Genomic DNA, 21,257 nt, shown 5'->3' with positions numbered 1-21,257 from the left:
TGCGTTCGTTCCAGGGAAAGCAGGTTATGACTTAATGTGATGCCAAGCTCAGGTTTCAAACTGATGCATTTCAGTTGGAGAAAGCTTTTATGGGTTCCCTATGTTCCTTGTCCGTATGAGCCTGTCTTTTACGTCTGGCAGGAAGCTTCAGATTACATCTGATTTAGTCAATACATTCTTCAAACTCTTTGAGATGCCAATACATTGCAAATTTATTAGCTAAACAGCCCAGATGCAAAAGTTAGAGGATGTGCTCCACTCTTTACCCTATGGAATGAAGATGGAATGTCACTCAAGCGAATACTTTTAGCAGTGTAGTGTATTTTATAGAGAAGCATAATCACAGATGTGACACATATGATGTTATATTTTCTGAAGACACTCTGATTCTATTGATTGTGGTTCTGATGCTTATTTGGTCTTATTTATGACCTACATTTTAGCCAAACTACTGCTGTATTACCCACTTGAGGCACATAACCAGTTGACCATGCGTATATTTCAGAAAATTACATTAAAGCACTGGCCTGATAGGACATATGGATTGATCCATCGTTTGTTCAAAATGACGGATAGCTGCAGCTGAAATTAAACACTGTTTTGGTTTTCCTTCATGTTGTTAGTTTTTAATATCGTCTGCCAGTTTTTCTAAACTTCATTTTATTTTCTGTTTTATAATTTATCTAGTTCTGATGTCATTTGTTGGGAAGCTGAGGCTGTTGTAAATGTGCTATATAAATAAACTATGACTTTGACTTGAAAAAATCGCACAAGACAAAACCTGTGAAATGGTGGACTGCCAAAATTTAGGAACTTAGGAAATGTTACATTACTCCAGAGAAAACAACAACTTCTGAAATAATGGATTTCTTAAATCTTATTATTTCTATAAAAGCTATTTTTTGCTGCCAGAGAAACCCAATAATAGCAGCCAATCTGAACACAAAATAAAAAAAGTTAAATCCTAGAACACGGACGAAAGCATTTTCTGAAAAAAATCCTTAGTGTGTCACAAGTTTGTCTCTGTCAATCAGAGACTGTGCGCTGTATCAGTGTGTGCAGCTGGTGTCTGTAAATGTGTGCTCCACCATGCCAGGCCTTTGTACACCCAAACCTTCCCACCACACGCATACACATGCACACATGCACGCACACACACACGCAGATTTGACTCTTTACCCTCAGCTGCTGACTCAGAAGTGCATCAGCTTAGACCCCCAATTTCACCTCATCAGAGTGGCCAACAACAACAAAGGAGCAACAGTCCTGCTGTAATCAGGCAGTAGGAGCTTGAGTTGTCATGCTCCACCTCAGATGTTGCCATACCTATTAGAAAAATATGCATAAAAACTGCAATTATTAAAAGTAAACACATTCCTGTTATCGTCATGATTCATATCATTCATACCGCTGTTACATTATTTCTGTAGATACAGTTTGGTCCAAAAACAGTATTTACACATACACAGTTTTGTTCATATTAATTATATATCTATTACAAGACAACAATAACTTTGTCCTATGAGAAATGAGACATTTTGGTCCACTTCTCTGTGCACTGAGCCGTTTAAGAGCTGTTCTATTCACTGTAAACTTTAGCATCTTGTGCTACGTTAACTGTGCAGAACAGGTTCACTGAAGACAGTTTTTATGACTTTAAATACGTCCACGTTCTTTTAAATTTTATTAAATTTGAAAGAACTCTGTGTTGTAAACAGTTGTGACAGTACATAACCATTAGAGTACCATAATGGCTAACATCAGCTGCTTTTTTTTGTCACTCCACTCATTGATTTGACTTTTGGAGCTAATGGCTACAAAGTGGGAAAAAGTATTTATCAATACACCAGCGGCCAGTTAATCATGTTTGGTATAGATTCCAATGGGGAGGGCAGGAAAGGGACAACCAATGCGCTGTGCTCTGAACAGCTAGCTACAACCGTCCTGACAATGAACTCTAAAAGAAGAAAACATTTTATCTTCTCTATATTTATTATGATGCAGAGAATGATGGTTTATACAGATTTGTATGCATTCAATTGAGGTTTTGAGCTACAATGTAACATTTTGCATGAGAAGAAGTCAATTTAATCCCTCCCATTGTCTCATTTTGGTTTTTGGTTGAGATGCCCCTGTGAGGGCCTAACGGTGTCAATGAGCTGATTTAGCTAACAAGCTTCAAATTAATGATGGAAATACTCCAGACTGCAGAGAGCACAAAACCAGTTGGCAGACAGCCCTAACAAATGAGAATGAGTGAGGTGAGCTGCACTTTCTGAGTTTATCTCTAAACATTTCATTCGCTTGAACACAAGACTTATGTTTGTTCATCTGTTCTCGAGTTGATCATTTAATTTAATGACAATCTAATGACCTCACTGATGAGTTTAACCATTGTTTATCTACATAGTGTTGCCAGACATGATCATGCATATTTTTATAGGTAATTTTTGACTTTTGAAAGTCATGATCTTTGTAGAAAAATGCAACTGCAATTTGAGGTGAAACATTTTTCACCCAAACACATCATTCATTGTTTTCTGCAGGTTTTCCAACATCTACCAAGGTTGGAGAATTCAGACTTTTGCACAATCTATAGATCTTTGCCCCCTTCTCATCAGCTCATCCCACATATTTTCTTTAGGACTGAGATGTCCATGGCAGAAGATTTGTTTTCTGTCTTGTGTGTCTTCTGCATTGGTTTTGCATCGTTCTCCTTTTAAAAGAATAAATGATGAAACATTTTCAGTTTACTGGCAGCATTTTTCAATTCAGAGAAGTCAGATTGCATGTTGATGGACTGGTCAGGTTTTTTCTGCCGCAAAACATCACCAAACCATGACACTTGTTTTACTGCTGGTATGAGGTTCCTTTCCTGACGTGTTGAATTTGGTTGATGCCGAACATGTCATCCGTTCTGATGTCCAAAAAATTCAGTGTTAGACTCATCTGTCCAAAGTACATTATTCCAGTCTTTATACATTTGTTTACATTTTGCCTTTGTGTTTTTTTAGAAAATAAAGTTTTCCTTCTTGCTCTCCTCCAAAGAAAGTTACTGCTTTTGGTCCCCTGAAGAGATTTCAGGGACTTCTTTTAGCATCTCACAGTCTGTTTTTTGTCAACCAGACCTGGGCATGTTAGCAGTTACTTTGATTGTGTTTTTTCTGTACAGTAGAAATGCTTATTTCTAATTATTTTGAGACCTCTTTTAAGTGCGAATAAATGTGAGGGTGTACTAATTTATTCCTTGCCAGTGATTGCATTGTTTGTTTAAATTTAGCAAAAAATCAAAGGAAGAAAAAAATGTTTCCTTCAGTTTTAATAAACCTTCTCGGTTTTGTTAAAATTAATAAATCCAAATATGTTTGTAAAACTCACAGGCTATTGTAGGATGTCATATTTTTTTCACATTACAATATTTAGCCTTTAAGGTTTTTACAGAGAGCCCAAGAGAAGAGAGGTAACCACAGGAAAATAACAAAATTCATATATTATCTGTTTCAGGTATTTGATGATGACATATAATTTATCTATAAAATATTCCTCTTCAATCATTTGCTTAGAACAAATAATAGCCCCCACGCAACAGCACAATATTGCAGGAAGTTGCCAAAACTCTCTGGCCGATTCTCCGCTGTAACCTCACTGCTCTGTCTGTGAACTGTAGGCATAAATTTGAGTCAGAGCAGCTGAGTGCGTTGTTGCTTTCTTCATTTCCAAGCCAGACTTCTGATCTTTTCCAGACTTCAGAACGAACCATTTTAATACCTTTTTAAAATGAGCCTGAAATAAAAAGCATCCCTTATTGTAGGTAGAATGCGTCTCATTAAAACAAAATAAGAAAACGTCTTTATTCTCTTTTGTATTCACACACTAATATTTTCCACTAGATTAAATTTGTAATTCTTTAAACTTCTTTTTTTTTTCTCCCTCAGCCAATGCAACAAATACTACTTGGTCTCCTGCAGGCAAACTGCAACTACTGTTCACCTGTTCCAAGCTTTAAATACATGAGAGGAATGAAAACAAAGAGATTACTGGACATCGTGTCCTAATGATGTCTCAGAAGAAGAAGAAAAAACAGAACAAGTTTCATAATATTAAGCAACAAACAAAGATGTCATCTTCTCCCTGGGGAACAGGGACGTCTTAGGGAGAAACAAACCTTTCCTCTGGGTGCGTCTACTACGGTTTGACAGCAGTTATTCAAAACGGCAGTGATTAAGACGGCACAGGGCAGGTAAATGGTGTGCTGTGATTCGTATTTCCATTAACCTAAATTATGCACCTATCTCACATTTGTCCTAATGGATCACAGCGCAGTGACGTCCATTGACGTCACATTTGAGATGAGCCGCATTGCAGTCGCATACAAATTTGTGCACGGCAGGCTTTGTGTAAATGTGGACCCTTCTGTGTGTGTTTTGTTTTTTTGTTTTTTTTTCATCATGGCGTTCTCCTACGTACGTGTATAAGAGTAAACAGAGGCGGTTATATGCTCTTTGGCTGTTGAGCTAGTTGCAAGCCAAGCTGTGAAGATGTGCATAACTCCCTCAACCCCCCAGGGACCCTGTATTTTCATGGGCCTGCCTCTGACGTCAATGCTCCGGCTGTCCTGTGGATTGTCAGAACAGACTATTCAGTTGGGGGGGAGGGGACTGGAAGTCTCTGTGGTGTGTCTGCTGCATGTGATGTGTGTGTCTACGTAGATGTAGGGGTGCTCGTGTGTGTGTGTGTGTTTTCATGTGTGCATATGATCTGTAAATGTTTTATCTGGTGTGTGCGTATTGAGCAAAAAGCCAGTATAGTGCCTAGCATCTGAAATGGGCTTAAGTGGATGAGGTCTCATGTGGGGTGTAATGGGGGTGGGGGGTGGAGGGGTGGGGGGTGAGGCGTGCACACACATGTCTGAAGGTGTGCAGCCTCTTTGTGTTTGCAAAAGCAGCCAAGAGGGGGGAACAGCTAACCATGGCGGCCGACCCCTCGCCCAGCAGTCAGCTGTTGATCGGGGCAGAAGTAAAAGCACAAACAGCACCGTCTCGTATTAAGAGGGATGAGATTATGGTTGATCTTTTTAATCTATAGCGCATCATGAGGAGATGCATTTTGAATTTAGTGGAAGAAAAACCGCCTTGGAAACCGTTCCTCTCATTTATTATTATTTTTTGCCTAAAAACGGCTCGTCTAGCAACCAAATCCAGCGTCGGATTCAACCACGTCTGTTGAACGTTTTTCTTTGCTTTCTTCCTAATTCAAAAGAGGAACGTTTATAGCCTGGCAGCTGTGGTTGACCAAAACACAAAGAGAAGAATTCTGGACTGATTTCAACTTTACAAGCAGATCGCCTTACAAAAGAATTCATACCCCTTGACACATTTTGTCTTGGCAAACACACATTTCAGTGTGTTTTCAGTTGGATTTTATGGGACAGAGCAACACAAACCTCAGAGGCCTTAGCAGAACAGAACATCCATGCTGAGGTGTTTACTGCATGAATATTTAGGTGATTTCTGAAAGCAACTAGCTGTGTTGGGTTTTATTTAGGGGTGACAGAGTAAGATTTTCCTGGATTCTGCACTTCATTGTGTTGATCTCTTGAGGTTTGATGAGACAAAACGTGAAAAAGTTTAAAGTGTGTCAGTATATTTGCAAGACTATATAGTGTCTTGCAAATGTACATTACTGTGATATAAAAGCAAGTACAGATATTTTTCCATCCATCGCAGAAATTGATTACATTTATTTTTTTAACTTTGCTGGTGTTTTGTCTAAAAACAAATAATTACATATTTATAAAATAGATACATTTTTTTTAGATTTTTTTGTTGTTAAATTATATGACAAGATTTTTCTAAGTTCGTCTGTTAGTATTTATTTAGTTATTTCCTTATTGTCTTTTGTGTGATATCAGTTGAATGCCAAAAAATGTTTTTTTGAAATAATGGCTATTAATTTGAAATATATATCTATACCTCAACCCAAAGATTTTTACTTGTTGGACATTTTTATTACGAGTGAAATAAGGGATTTAATATGATCAGGATTAACCTGCAGTTCTAACTGTATCTTATATTAACCAGATTATTTTTATTGTTTAGCCAACTGCTAAACTGTCAACAGAGATTATGCTCTGATAGCAAAAACATTATAGATAACGTAATTCAGAAAACTTTACGTATTTAAACAACAATAATCTGACAATGTAGGATTTTCCTGTTGCATTTATTTCTTTTTAAATCAACTAAATATAAAGATGTTATTTTCTGCACTAACAAATTCAGTAAACTCCCTGCTATTTACTATTTATAAAAACATTTATACACTAATCTCACTTTTATATATGTTTTGTTAATGTATTTAATTTTGTGTTTCAGATTTGTTTCATTGCAAAGCTGCACAATATATTACATCACCATTGTCATCGCAATATCAATGTCTGCAATACTGTAATCTCAATTTTTAGTATGAGATTATATATCATTCATATTCTGCATTCCAGTGATATACTCATTACAGGGACTATAAGTACACTTGATGCCTACATAGAATGTAAATTTCAGTGACTGAGATGCTTAAGGTAACAGAAATAGGTTTATGTCAGTAATATTGTTGTGACTGCATGTCTTCCTAGTTCCTATATCATGGCAACACGTCAACAGCTGAGTTATCTGCAGGTCAGGCTGGTCAGGTTCTTCCTGATATGCAATGTCTCTTCATTCATCCAAGTGGAAACGTGGTAGTTCAGTGCGTCTGGAGAGCTGCGGATCAGTGGGGGGGAGAGGGGATCATCAGGGAATTGGACCCAGAATTGACACATCTTCTTTCAGAAACATGCATTTGATTCTAAATAGTAAATTATTCGCCCTGCGACAGACTGGCGACCTGTCCAGGGTGGCCCCGCCTCTCGCCCGGAACATTAGCTGGAGATAGGCACCAGCACTCCTCCCAACCCAACTAGGGACAAGGATGTTAGAAAATGGATGGATGGATAGTAAACTATTCAATATTGTCAACCTTTGTTAGAGATCTATAACAAAGGTCATAGATTTTTTACATTTTTTGTAATATGAATTATTTTATTTTATTGCAACAGCAGACTTTTTCACTAGTATTGAATATAATTTACTCGGAAAAGGAAATAAATATGTTGGGGTTTTTTAAACATAATAATCAGCGATACATTTATTAGCACCACTGACAATTTATGTTAAAAATAAAACTTTTGTAGTGTATACTCTCAGTTTTTAGGTTAATCAGAATGTTTAGCAACTTTTAATTAGTAACCCATGACTTCTTGTTTTTCTAAGATATGACCGTAATGTGACATAAAATTTTCTAACCTATATTTCATAGTTGGAAAAACAGAAAAACACGTTGTAGAACTTCATTAAGAACCTCTTTTTGTCACTGTTCAGGTGAATTCATTCAAAAGTACTTCAAACCTATGATTCACGCACAAGGCATGAAGTTCATTGATTGTCACTTTAATTTGTGTTAAATACATAAAAAAACAGTTTTGTTTATCTGAGGTAGAGTTGATGAGGCATGTCTGTGTTTATTTGCACTGAGTAAAAAGCCTCAAAACAAATGAAGTCCTTATTGCTGTCAAACACTACCAAAAAAACTGATTAAAGAAACATTAATTCAGGATAATTATTAGTAATCCCATGCAGAGAAAAGCAAATACTTGAGGGAAAATCCCTGGGATTGCTATTATCTGCACATTTCTTTGTAAATGCTACAAAAGCATTTTTTGTAATTTATGTATGATCATTAGATAGGAGTCCTGAAAATGTTTTAATTAGTAATCTATAACTTCCTGCTTCCCTAAAGTAAGAGTGTAAGAAGTATCAACAGAAGACAGCTTCTGTTAGCTGCTCTTAAAAATGGGAAAAACAAGAGAACATGTTGTTCAAAAGAGGCAGAAGTTGGTTACAAAAAGAAAAAGGGCTTTTCTCTTCAGTGTAATAGCCTGAAGTTAGCATAATAGCTGCTAGAAGTGTCTGATATCTAGAGTCAAAACAAATTGAAATGGGACAAAAAAAAAAAGCTGGATGAGGAGCCAAATGTATCTTGCCACCATGTACAGCACAGGTGTCAAACTCCAGTCCTCAAGGGCCGGTGTCCTGCAGTTTTTAGATGAGCCACAGGTACAAAACACTGGATTGAAATGGCTTAATTTCCTCCTCCTTGTGTAGATCAGTTCTCCAGAGCCCTGCTAATGACCTAATTATTCTATTCAGGTGTGGTGCAGCAGAGGCACATCTAAAAGTTGCAGGACACCGGCCCCTGAGGACTGGAGTTTGACACCCCTGATGTACAGCAAGCAAGATGGTTCCAAAAGTCACCTACAAAGTTAGATTTTGGAGAACTGTAGCAAAGAGTGGCATTTTAAGAACAACAAATGGCTGTAGCAACAATTTATTTTGTTGCTTTGAGTCACAACTATTGCAGAGGTGCCAAAATTTGTGAAGAAAGTTGCATTAGACTTGCGAAACAGAGTGCAAAGGAAATTCTTGCAACAGTTTTCTGAATTTCATGTTTTATTTTGAAACTTTTACTCCAGCACTGTAACATCAAAAACTTTTGTTAGATTAGAGCACGTCTGGTTTTTACAGACAGGAAGAAAAGGCAACATCCCCGTTAAAAAATGACTTAAGATGCTTTCTTCTTTTAAGGATTTCTTCTAATTGAGTTAAAATGGAGGAAAAAGTTTCTAAGGTTGTCAGAGAGAATCCATTATGTTGTGCATGACCTCTAAATGGACCAGCTGCTCACAAGTGTAGGAATGTCGGTGATTGATAGTGCACTTGCTGACGTAGCTCGTCGCAGCTCCCACACCTCTCTCTCCCTCTGTGTCTCGATATGATCAGTATGTGAGGCTGCAGCCGTGAGGGAGTCTGACACGCTTTATGCCGTATCATGTTGCAGAGTCAAAGCCGTTCAGCTGCTCTGAGTGCTGATAGCATGAGCACACATCTGCAAAGGTTGCACAGATAGGAAACTCACTTCATTTGGGGACCTGATGCTGAGCCTTTGTCTCAACAGCTCCAACGGAAAGACGTTATCCTCTGAAGCAAATTTAATTTGCATTTATACTGATAGTAGTTGATCATGTAATCTGAACCTCCAGTCCTGCACGTCCTATGACTTCATCAATTAGTTAATCTTTTTAAAATGGGCCCTGTGGGCTTTCAGTAGACTGGTGCTACCACAGGCAACAACAGGTAAACACAAAGGTAACACTCTATGTGACATGATGTTTCCATCTTATGAATTTTGTGATTTATATATATATATAAAAAAAAGAGTTATTTCTCTTAGTAGGCCTCAAAGCCCTACAGTGGCTCTTAGAGGGAAGATGGATGAAACTGTAAACACCAAGACGTCTAACCTTAACATACTTAATTGCAAAACTATTTGCACCCTATTAACTTTTTTTGCGATTTGGCCACAAACATAAATGGATTTCGCAACATAAAGAAGTACAAGATGGCAAAGTAAAAGGAGAAGTGCAAGGTGTATTTTTATAACAAATACAATCCTAAAAAGTTTTGTAACATTTGTAGTAAAACCCACTGAGAGAACAAATACCTCATTATCAGTCAGGTTGGATGGAAAACGTCTGTGAACATCTACATTCAAGTATTGCTACAGATCCTAAGCTGCCCTGCTTTATCTCCATCCATCTTCCCACAGCATGATGCTGCCTCTGCCATCTTTCATCATGAGGATGGTGGGCTAAGAGTGATCTAGTGTTAATTTTGTGGCCTTTATAAAGTTTATAAGGCTAATTCAAATGTAATTAATGGAAATAAAATGTCGTAACTCATATTGTCGATAAATCTGAGGAAGCCTCTGACTGAAGACCGTTGCTGTTTGACAGCCTCATGACTATCATAACATGCTAACAGCTCGATCTCCAGGCAGCAGAGATAATATTCCACAGTAACATGTCCTGGATGACACCACCAGTTGTTGGCAATTACTGCTAATCCCCCTCATTTGCTTTTGCCGCTCCTCTTTAAAACTGTATCTGGCTGAATGGTTAGAAAGTTGGCAACAGAGACGTTGTATTATTGCCTATTATTTGAACTTCCTCCTTTTCTGTCTGCTCCTTCAATCTGCTGTACATCCATGAAGCCTTTCTTACATTTTGATCTCATTTGACCTGAGGATGTTCTAAAACATGTTTGCCGTTTCTCCTGCATGGCTATTTGCAACTTAAATATGAAAGTTTGTTCTTTTTAGTTTGTTTGTTTCTTTCTTTTTTTCCCCCCAATATACAACACAATTAGTTCACTACAAATCTAGAGAGAAATAAACAAAATGTGCAGGTGAGGCAAAAAAAAACAAACAAACCCTAACAATCTCACCACCGCTAGCCTAAAAAAAATCAAGTCAATAAATTTAGAGTAAAATAGATTAATTTAACCATACAACAACTATAAGAACAATTAAATATGCAGGACTAGTTATAAAGTTATGTTACAAAAGACTAAACCCCAAAATAAAAGCAATATTTGACAAAACTACAATGTAAAAAAAATCATCTGTAATTTACAGTAAAATACCAGCAGCTGTGATTTCCAGAATTTTACCGTATAAATACTATAAAACTAAACTATCACAACTGCCAGTATTTTACCATAAATTAGATATTTTTAAAACATTTTATTTATTTTATTGCAGTGTATCATTTAAGAGATGTTTCCCAAGTCTATCTTTATAATTATTAAGACAGATTACAATTGAACTGCAATTTGGATATACATTTTCCATAGAAAGCCAAAAAACTTAATATAACGAATAAAACCTTGACTCCATTTAGCAACACAATAATGAACGTGAAGTTTATCTACCTATCAGTCTTACGCAAAAGTTTTACGTTTATTTAATAGTGACCTCTGATATTTGCATATTTTAACTGTACTTTATACGTGGATAAGAATTTTACGGATACAATAAAGATACAAGTGTGACCTCATGCCACTTTTATTACCAATACCTTACATCACATTATAGCAGGAACTTACCGTAAAGTCTTACTCAAAAGAGACACTGAAGTAAGAAGCTGATAGTTCTTACTGTTAATCTCAAAGTCCAGTACGTTAAAGATCTTATATCCTGCATCATCATCGTCATCATCACCTAATTCATTCATGACAGTGTCGCATTTGTGTGCGGTTTGGGGTGAGGTGCCTGGTGTTGTTGGGTCTGTGGTCTTTGTGCAGGCTTGCTGGCCTTTGGAGACCATAATTATGAAAAAAAACAAAAAAAACATCAGTAGGATCTGTTGGAATATTTAAAAATACATACTGTAAATAAAATAAAACATATGTCTTATGTAAAATGCAAAATATTTCCTACCATAAGTCTCTGCTCAGAAAAATATCACAGACTGCCAGGATTGATCAGGAACAATCAGAAAATTATTAGCAATTATCATAAATTTGTTAGGAATTATCATCAGGAGTTATTTGAAAATGTTCCAAAAATATAAATAAATTTTGTTTGCCTCATGTTTGAAATAGCCTGAAAACGTCCTTAATGCTTCTGGTGACTGGACCAATCAAAAAGCTCCAAAGAATGAGGCAATCAGTGACATTCTGTCTGTATCGTCAACAAAAGTTTTGGGTTTTAAGATGTTTTTTTAAGATGACAGCATATTTGCAAGACTAGAGGAAAAGGCAGATCAGTCATAATGTAGGTGTATTTAAAAATGTTAATTCGTCAATTTGAAAATATGTCTGTGATGTCTATCTGCCTGGCAATTTTTTCAATATTCAGTGTATATGGTAAGAAAAAATCAAACCATAAAAAAACATTACCAAGCACTTCTGATAAACTAAACTAAAAATCTTAATAATAATCCCAAAAACCTTTTATATTTTACTTGAACTAAACTGGGATTTTTATCCATGAAAACACTGACAACACTTGTACATGAGAACTGTGATTATGAATTGTTTACAATGTGGAAAAGTGAATAAACAAGTTGTGCCAAACCTCTTTTGACTTTTTCTTTCAACAGTACCATTTTTTGCTTCTATTTGTCAGAGTTTCTCACCTGAGCTGTAGATCTTCGCAGATTTTCATGGTTGCTTTTCTGACTTCCTGCTTTCTTGTCAGTTTAGTTGAACAGCAACATTTGGTTTGGTTTGAAGTTCTGTTGTTGTCTTCCAACTGGAAGGTGCTCAGAGATTTATGTATAGTTTTATTACGCGTTGTATAGAATACCAATAAAAACCGAGTTTCCCGGTTGCAACGTAACAACCTGTGAAAAAGGTCAAGCGGTATGAACTTTCTTTCATGGCACTGCATTTGATATTCATCTTCAAGGAGAGTGACAAGAATACGGGTTAATAAAACTATTGACAATACGTTCTTTATCCTTTGATCTAATCCTTCTCATAAATGCAATTTCAACACATCAGATGCTGTTGATTTGGGGAAATTTTGCTCACTGGGAGCCATAAATTTATTTCACACATTCTCCACATTCCACTTCTGAATTGTGTCTTTTCTCATCCACATGAAGGACATTCATGGAGCTCAGCTCACCTACATTTTGAATATTTTTTAATGTTTTTTTTTTTTTTATTTATTCTAGAATTGCCTTTCTAATTCCCAAGAGTGAGAAAGAGAGTCTAAATATGTTAGTGCCACTGCAGATCTATAGTGTATGAGTTTCGGGCCTGTGCTTTAAGGAGTGGATTACATTGATTTATTTTACTGAGCCAATTCCGGGCAATATTTACAATTATAATTTATGTAAATGTTCAACTGGAGAAGATGGTGAAATAAATCAATTAAACTTAATTTGAAAATGGAAGTCTCTGCAGGTACTCCTATGGATAGACACAAGTATTTTTGGATAAAAGAAAACAATAAAAATTGATTATATAGCTTTTTATATGTATATTTTTAATTAGACAGATTTCTTTTCACGGTTCTTGATTGTATAGAAAAGGTTTTTCTGAATAAAGGACATAAACCATTCAGGTATCAGGTAGGAAAGGAAATATAGAAATTATTTAATATATTGCTTAATTTCTTTTACAGGTCAGAACAACCCAGGTTCGGATCAGAAACCTGAAGAATTCAATAAGTTGCAAGATTTGTTTAAAATATTTGTTTATCTTTTTGTCATTTTCTTGTGTCTTTTATGCGGTTCAACTTTAAAAACAACTTTTTTTTTTTTTTTATATCTAACACTCAAATTATTTGCCCCTATCTAACAACATTATAAAAATCCTTAAGTTCTTCTCTAGGTTTGGGTTTGAATGTTTCATCCCAAATCTGGATTTTATTTCTTTTTCTTTTTTGGAGGGGGTGTGGAGAGTTGAATCAAAATCCAGCTGCAATTAAATAAATTACAATTGTAGTGAGAAAATATATTTATTTTGATCATTTAAAAGCAAAACTATAATTTTGATTTACTACACACACACTGATTTGTTTCAGATATTATGGCTTATACTGTAACTAGTAAAAAATTCAAATCCTTTCTTTATTTATCTATTTATTGTTAGTTAGACCAATAATGGGAGGACTACGACAGAAATGCCAGACTCCTTAAACGTACTGTATGTCCTCTTGAATAAAATACTGGATCAATGCAGTCAGGCATCTCCTTCCTTTTGACAAAACTCCACAGATTCTCCGTGGGGTTTTGGGTAGGTCAGATTGCTGGTCAATCAATCACAGCAAAGCAGGTAATGGCCATGTCCGCAGGCACCGAGTCCTGCTGAAAAATGAAATGAGCATCTCCATAAAGCTTGTCAGCAGAAGGAAGCATGAAGTGCTCTAATATTTCCTGTGAGATGGTTGAGCCGACTTTGGAGTTGATAAGCGTCTCAAGTTTCTGTAATCTTATTGTCTTTAAAAGGGGGATGCATATTGTAAAAGGTACTGGATGGTTTGGCCACCAACAGCTGGATGGATGGATTGTATCAGGCACACAAATTAGTAAACAGTAAAACTAACTGAGTTCAGTTATGGATGCTGTGTGTGTGTGTGTGTGTGCTTATTTTATGGGATGTTTGGTTACAATATAAAATAGTGATGTTTTGTACTTCAAGTTTATACATCGAACTTGACAGCTTGCCTGAAGTTTTCTTCTTTTTTCCTGTTTTCATGTTATGTATTTTATCTTGTTTTATCTGTTTTTTATTGCTGATGTTTTTACTTTATTAACCATACTTCAACTTGCACCTTCTGGGAGGAGGACAAACAGCAGAAATCAGCTGGTGTAGCACTTTATGAACAGACAGCTTCTTTTAGCAGTGAACTTCTGTCTTCTTGTGTCTGTTATTGTATTCTGGACAACTGTCAAGTCAGCAGTTTTTACCAGGCTTGCGTAGGCCATATCATGGACATATCTGCTTTGTATTGTGTGTTTTCCATAGGTCTCACAATCATCTAAAAAACAAACAAACAAACAAACAAACAGTTGAAATGTGTCAGTTCAACTTTTTGAATTGAATAAATGAAATAAGTGATCTGAAATTACATTCTAACTAAATTAAAAGTGCGTGCCCGATAGCTGTGCTCCTGCTCCGCTGTAAATGTGGAGGTGGTCACCATCTCCCACTTGATCGCGGATGAGGAAACAGCAGCGCGTCCCCCGGAGAGCGCTCGGTTTGTGGCTGGCTCGGTCCCCCTTTTTACGCAGCCAAATTCAGGAACAGGAACAGCGACTAGTAACGTCAAACGGCGAGTTTGGCCAGACTCCGTGAAGTGCGCAGAAACACCGGAAACAGGACCGATTGGTTTTTCAATCAGCCGCCTGTTTAGGTTACAATCAGTTTCTTTCTGCGTGTTTTTTTTTTTTTTTTTTTTTTGCGTTTCAGTCATAATTAAAAGAGTAAATGGGGGTATATGGTAAAGATAATTCAAGCTTGACCCATTTCAACATGCTTCATGTAGTGTTGTAAGTCTTAAATGGAGCTTTTATTTTGAAAATTACAGCGGATCGATGTGGGTCATCCTCCACCGGTGCGCCCCCTCCTCTCCGTGTGTTCACTCCCTTCCCTCTGTGGCTCTGCGCTGACGGCTGCGCTCTGCTCAGTCTGCCGCTGCACATCCACCGCGGAGCCACCACGCCGCTGAGGCGGACTGATCGTAGCTGAGCTCGGCCAGCGGTGCTGGGTCAAAGCGCTGCTGCTGCAGGAGGAGGAGGAGGAGGGAGGGGAGCGGCAGCACACTTCTCTTCTTTCCCCCCTCCTGAAACCTTGCACAGCTTCAAGGATTCAGGACATCATCACCTCACCGCGTCCTGGAATAGTTTTTTTTTTTGTTGTTGTTGTTGCTGTTTTCTGTCCAATTTTTTCCTTTTTTCTTTCTCTTTTTCTTTTTTTTTTCTTTTTTATTTTTGTGCTCCAGAAAACGCACAAAGTTGCAGCTGCAGAGGCGCACTTTTCTCCGAGGCTCTTCTCCTCCTCTCTGCGCTCATAAATCCGACATGGAAGATGGTCCGTCTTCAACAAGCTGTTTCAGAAGGTTAACGGACTGTTTCCTGGGTGCAAGTAGGTGTTTCTGACTGACAGTCACTTAACGAGGCGTGAAAGAGAAAACCAAAGGTTTACATGCGAAGAAAATGAACCGCTGTGAGTCTCAGCACGGGGCGCAGACACACGGGGCTCAGCTGGGATGTTTGGTCCTGCAGGCAGACCGTATTTCCCTTCAACTTTATGAATGACAGACCGAGAGCTGAACTAGACGAGTGGGGACAGGCGGGGAAGGGGACGTCAGATAATATTTTCGGGATTTTAAACAGTATGTAGAGGATGGTGACGGGTCTGATCTCGGCTTTGAAGTTGGTGTATCATGGTGGGGGACAGTCAGCAGTTCCGCAAGAAGAAAGCAAAGCCAGGTCTGCAGCATGAGCCGGGCAGAGTGCTTATAAAAACATTTACAGGTGTAAATTACGCAGAAATCCCCTGGGAAAATAGACCTTGTAATGCACCATTAAAAATTTTAGCTGTGTCTTAATATCAAAGTGATTATTAAGTTGCGCAAAATATAGTATTCATTAGAGTAATTAGAAACATATATGTTGCCACAATATCCATATTATAAATTTAAGAAATATGATTTATCTAAATGATAACTTTTCTCTAACAACTTTTTTTTTTTAAAAAAGTTTTTGTTAGTTTTTGTTTGTATTCAGCGTGCTAAAAACATCGTAGGGCAAGTATCTTTAAATTTTTACAGTTTTTGAAACTAAATAGTTGTTTTATTTATCCTTATCATAAATTTGCCTATCAATAAAAAACCATTAAAAACAAACATTAAACCTGTACTTATATCCTATATCTATTCAAACCCAACTTCCTAACTTTTTTAACCCCCAGCCTCCACTCTTGCATTACATCGCACTTGATTCTTGATTCTATAAATATCTACTGTTCATATTGAAAAATAAATCACCACACAATCACGGTACAACGCTGTACTATATAATCTTAACCCCAAAATGATTCATACCTTGGCAGGATTAGATTAAGTATTAGTAGTTTTTGAATTTTACCAGCAGTACTTCCAGAAACACGCTGGAAGTACTGCTGAGGTTTTTGAGTGGCCCAGTCAGAGTACCGAGGTGAATCTGATTGTGAATCTGTGGAGGGAGGTAAAGATTAGGGTGATGGCAAGGTGGCCTTCCTACCTCAAATTCATCAATTATAAAAAAAAAAGTAATCAAAATACTAGAGGAAACATGCAAAAAGCTGATCAGTAATTATAAGACGGGTCAGGCTTTACTACTGATTATCAAGGGTATAGTTTCTGACATGCCTCTTAATTTAAAATTCATACTCTTTTTATGTAGTTTTATTACTTTTGAAAGGTATGTCTGCACCATTTTCTATCCGATATAATATTATTCTTGGCTTTCATAGCCAAGAATAATATGAAGTATGAAAATACTTTTTATTTAAATTTGCCAGGGTTTGGTGTTTTTTAACAGTATATGTTGCCGTTAAGAGTCTACATCACTCCTTTGAACGTTTGGTTAGAGATTAACTGCATTTTGTTACATCTCTCTTGAGTGTTTTGGGGACATTTAATATAGCAGCTGCTGTTGAATCAGTGTTTGTACTGCTTTTAACTGGAGAGGCATGTATAAGTTTAGAGTGAAATTGTTCACACATTTCTTGCTCTGAACAGAGTTGGGCAGGTCAAATATTGAAAAATTTGTATTCAATGTGCAAAAACTAAAACTCATCCCATTTTATTCTTAAAATGTATTAACATGTTTATTAACATGCAGTTTTTTTAGTTTAATTTAACAAACAATCATCAATTGCAGCTTAGTTGGATAGATAAAGGTTGTAATTTGCTCATTTTGTGTTAAATTCAAAACTTCTACTCTTCTTAAAAAACATCCTGCATGTTTGTTTTTTTTTCGTGTCGTCTAGAATCAATCAAAATTGTAATAGGCTGGTGCAACCTCAAAGAAAGCTGGAAACCACCATTGGCCAGGAATAGCCTGATTATTGCCTCTGTAACTTGAAACAAAAAAGCTAGTGCAACATTATGCAGTTATTTTATTTGAGTAAATTTGATCTAATTATTTCTGATTGGGAATTGTTTAGGTGTAACTGCAACCACTTTTGACTAAACTAGATTTGTTCAGTTCTGAAATAATAGGATCGTTTTGCTCCTCTGTCTCATCCCATATGTAAACAAACAAACAAACAAAAAGCAAATATGAAGAAATGGTTTGTGATACGATGCTACTGAAATGGTACTAAGGTTTTTAAATCTTTTCAAGCAAGATAAACATAATCACATCAAAATGTGCTCTTGATTGGCATTGATACCTTAGGCTTTACAAATCTTAGCTTGCTAGTAAGTTTGACTTTGGCATTAGCTCTGTCACTAAATGAGAAAAAGATGCACACATACAAAACTAGATTTTCAATTCAACACCAAAACTCTCTCAACTAAAGGTTTTATGCCAGTTTTTTATTTAACTGGCATAATGAACTAGCTAGTGTGAAAGCTAGCTTGCTAACTAGTTTAAATTTAGCATTAGCGCCTTTGCTAAGCAAGTTAAAGAGAGGATATAAACTTAAATTCTCAGTCCAACAAAAAATAAACTCTTCCTGCTACAAGCCTTGTTGGTTGCAAATTTCAATTTTCATCAGCTAGCTTGCAAGCTAGTTTGAATTTGTTGATAAATCAGTGAACGCTGCAGAAATGTAAACTGTTGTACCAAAATAATTAAAAATACTCAATGTTTACCAGTTTTTAATCTTTACTAAACATACATCTTAAGCTATTCCTTTCATCCTCCACTGGAATATGATAGTTAGCTAAGTGAAGCAACATTTTCAGTTTGATTAAAACCAAATGTTTAAAATGTTGTGATAAAATGTATTTGCCACAACATATGTCAAAATAAAATACACAATGTTTGACTTTAACACTAAACTAACTAATTAATATCTTTAATTTTATGTAAACAATTGAAATGGCTTACATTTAATACCCTCAAAATTCATTTTACAGTGTAATTTGGGACATGAGTTATTGATGCAAAGGAATACAGATTGTAGCGAACTGCAGTAATCCAGTATGATACTGTCTGGCTTCCCCCTTTTTTTTCAAAACAGGACAGGAATACTTTTCAAAGCTTGTTCAAGCTCAAAAATCTTATCAAATACGCAAAGCAGAAGCTTAGATATTTGTGTGAAATAACTTCAGTGAGATGAATAAGAATTACGTGTATTGTGTACCCTTTTAATGAATGAGTCATTCATTAAAGGAAGTGAGCAGAAGTTCATCATCCTCTGTCCAGTTCTACTTCTGCTGTAGATGTTTGAGTGTTTGAGAAACAACCTTTTGAAATTGCTTTACAGTTCCGAGTTAATCTGGGTTTAATTAATACGACTTGGTGTAAATATCTGCTTTACTTTTTTGTCCTTTTTGTATAGGACTTCATAAAATAGTCCTATACTATTTTGTATTTTGTAATCTTATCTTTCTTCATTTGTCATTTATGAAATAGTACAAGCTGTTGAAATGTCCCTCAAACTCAGTCTACGGTGTAGAAGCACAATCTAAGTACTTACTGTGTTCACTTCTGATTTGCAGTGAGTCAATTTTGACATATTGTAGCTGCAAGTTTCTCTTGAGGACAAAATGCAGCTATCCTTATGTGCGTGTGTGGATAGGTCGGTCAGGGTCAGCCCTAATGCAATCTGTCAGGCCTTTTTAAGTGCAGTTGGTTGTCGACAAATTGCTTAACTCAGAAAAGAAGGCTGCATTGTCAGGCAGGAAGTGCTCACGCTAGACGTTTCCTGCCATCTCTCACACTGAGAACTTCTCCCAGCACAAGTGACAAAATATGTATAAATCTGTGAAGTTCTTGATATAGAAATTAAAAGCCTGATTGAGGTTCGACTACAGGAAGCATACCAAATACTGTATGTTCTCACTGTCATTTGCCTTGAGTGTTGATTTGAACCCTATTCAGGAAATTCAAGTCCAAGAAAAATTAGCTTGTGTCTGCAGTTTGAAGTCTTTTTATACATTATGATGAGAGCGGGCCAGGGCACAGGGCACACTCTGAGCAGCAAAACAGATGAGATTTCTCCTCAAGGCGTCCATTGACCCCTTCATCAGCTCGTCATGGGTTGCTATCAGAGAGGATGGGAAAGAGGCCCCTTGCTCAGTGATTTTTGCGCAGCTTGTCCTTGTGACAAGGCTCATAAAAGAAAACGGCTCGGCAGAAAGAGCACAGATCTGTGGTTCTCATTATTGTGTCCCCACAGGCCCCACTTCAGTTCAGCATCAGACCAGATGTGGAGTGGGGAACATGACCCCATATTACTGATGTGGTATTGGATAATGTTTGGGGATGGGGGGCCTGCTGCAGTGCTGCATCAAAATAGTGTTTAAAAAAAAATATCTACCACAGACCACACTTTCAGCTTTTTAAAAAATTTCTATTCCTTCTTTTATGACTCTCTCTAAAGATGCCACCCTCATCTACACAAACCCCTGTCAAAATGCAAAATCATGGTAAATAATTTCCACTGATTAAGTAAAATATCATGCACAGTTAATCTTAAAAAGAGCAAATCTGTTTGGAAAAAATAAACTAAAACTAACAAAAATTAACTTGTTTTCATAACTTGTTTTAAACTAAAAATGTGTTGATCACCTTTTGATTTGCATTCATATTTGATAGACGTCTGTCAGCATCCTACCTCTTGGATTGGTCATATTTTTGCGCTCTGCAATGCAGAAGTTTTCCATATATGTCAGACTGCTTGAAGTTTTCTTGAGCAGATTAATTTGCAAATTTGCTGTCAAAGACCATAGCAGAACTTTAAATTGCCTCCCGCTGAGCCAATTTTACATTAATTTTGATGAATCCTCTGATTCACTGTGATACTAAAAACTAAAACTACTTTTCATGCTGAGCATTTTAGCTGAAAATAAACCCAAATTATTTTTGAAATATTCATAACATTGACAAAAACCTCTGCTCCATTTCAAGAAAAGAAATGTCAGATCATGATACTGCCACTCCCATGGTTCACCAAGGGTGTTGTGAACTTTTGGAAACTTTTTGGAAGTGAGGCAAAAAAATGATAAAGTTCATTTTTATTAGACCCAAGCACCTTCTAACATCAGTTTTGGGAAGCTTTAGCCTGGCCTTGATGTTTTTTTTTAGACGTTGCTTCTTCGTCGAGGAATATGGAGAATACAGGAGATCATTTTGATATTTAGAACAAAACAATTGCTTAATGGAGGTTCCTGCAACTCTTTCAGTGTTGACAAGTTTCAGTTTTGTCTTTTAATTACTTTATGGGAAAATCCAATTTTGTAATCTCCTTACTATTACTGGCAACTTCGTTCACTGTGTCCTGGTTACATAATGCTGTGGAGTTTTTTGTACTCTTCTCTTGGCTGATTCTTTCGTGCAATGAAGTGTTCTTTATTCTTTCAAATCTCTCTAGTTATTATAGATGCAGCTAAAAAAGGCAAACGTTTGAAAAGTGTGGAAAACTCTACTAGGACTGGTTAACTTTATTTCAAGTTATTTAGAAGAGTTAGCCCACTTGTGTCTTAATACATTTTTCTTTTTGAAAATGTCCCTTGAATCTTATTTGAATCGTAGAGGATATTTCGTAAATGAACGGTGGGGAATGTTTTGAAATAATTAAACAAAGTTACTACCCAAATCTGGCACTCTAACACAGGGACTTTTGACAGCTAGTGTTTATTTTAAGGAGCTATGA

The 21,257-nt window shown here is 36.6% G+C and overlaps 1 protein-coding gene across 6 annotated transcripts in view; it reads left to right on the top strand.

Annotated features, from left to right (window-relative positions):
* The window catches only part of pde10a (phosphodiesterase 10A), an 85,339-nt gene that overhangs the window by 12,857 nt on the left and 51,225 nt on the right, over positions 1-21,257 (top strand). For 2 of the 6 annotated variants that reach the window (XM_032552577.1, XM_032552576.1), the window contains exon 1: positions 15,046-15,530. The exons of 1 other annotated variant lie outside the window; for it this stretch is intronic. In XM_032552577.1, coding sequence (XP_032408468.1) covers positions 15,467-15,530 — 64 coding nt within the window. In that variant the 5' untranslated portion in view covers positions 15,046-15,466. Of the gene's footprint in view, positions 1-15,040; positions 15,531-15,586; positions 15,612-21,257 lie in introns of those variants that run through there. 3 more of the 6 variants (XM_032552582.1, XM_032552579.1, XM_032552580.1) reach the window with 3 other exon arrangements.

This window comes from Xiphophorus hellerii, chromosome 22 (genome assembly GCF_003331165.1).
Source record: "Xiphophorus hellerii strain 12219 chromosome 22, Xiphophorus_hellerii-4.1, whole genome shotgun sequence".
NCBI classification, from domain to species: Eukaryota; Metazoa; Chordata; class Actinopteri; order Cyprinodontiformes; family Poeciliidae; genus Xiphophorus; species Xiphophorus hellerii.
The sequence above is the reverse complement of the archived record's forward strand: the minus strand, read 5'-3'. Positions and strand labels throughout refer to the sequence as shown.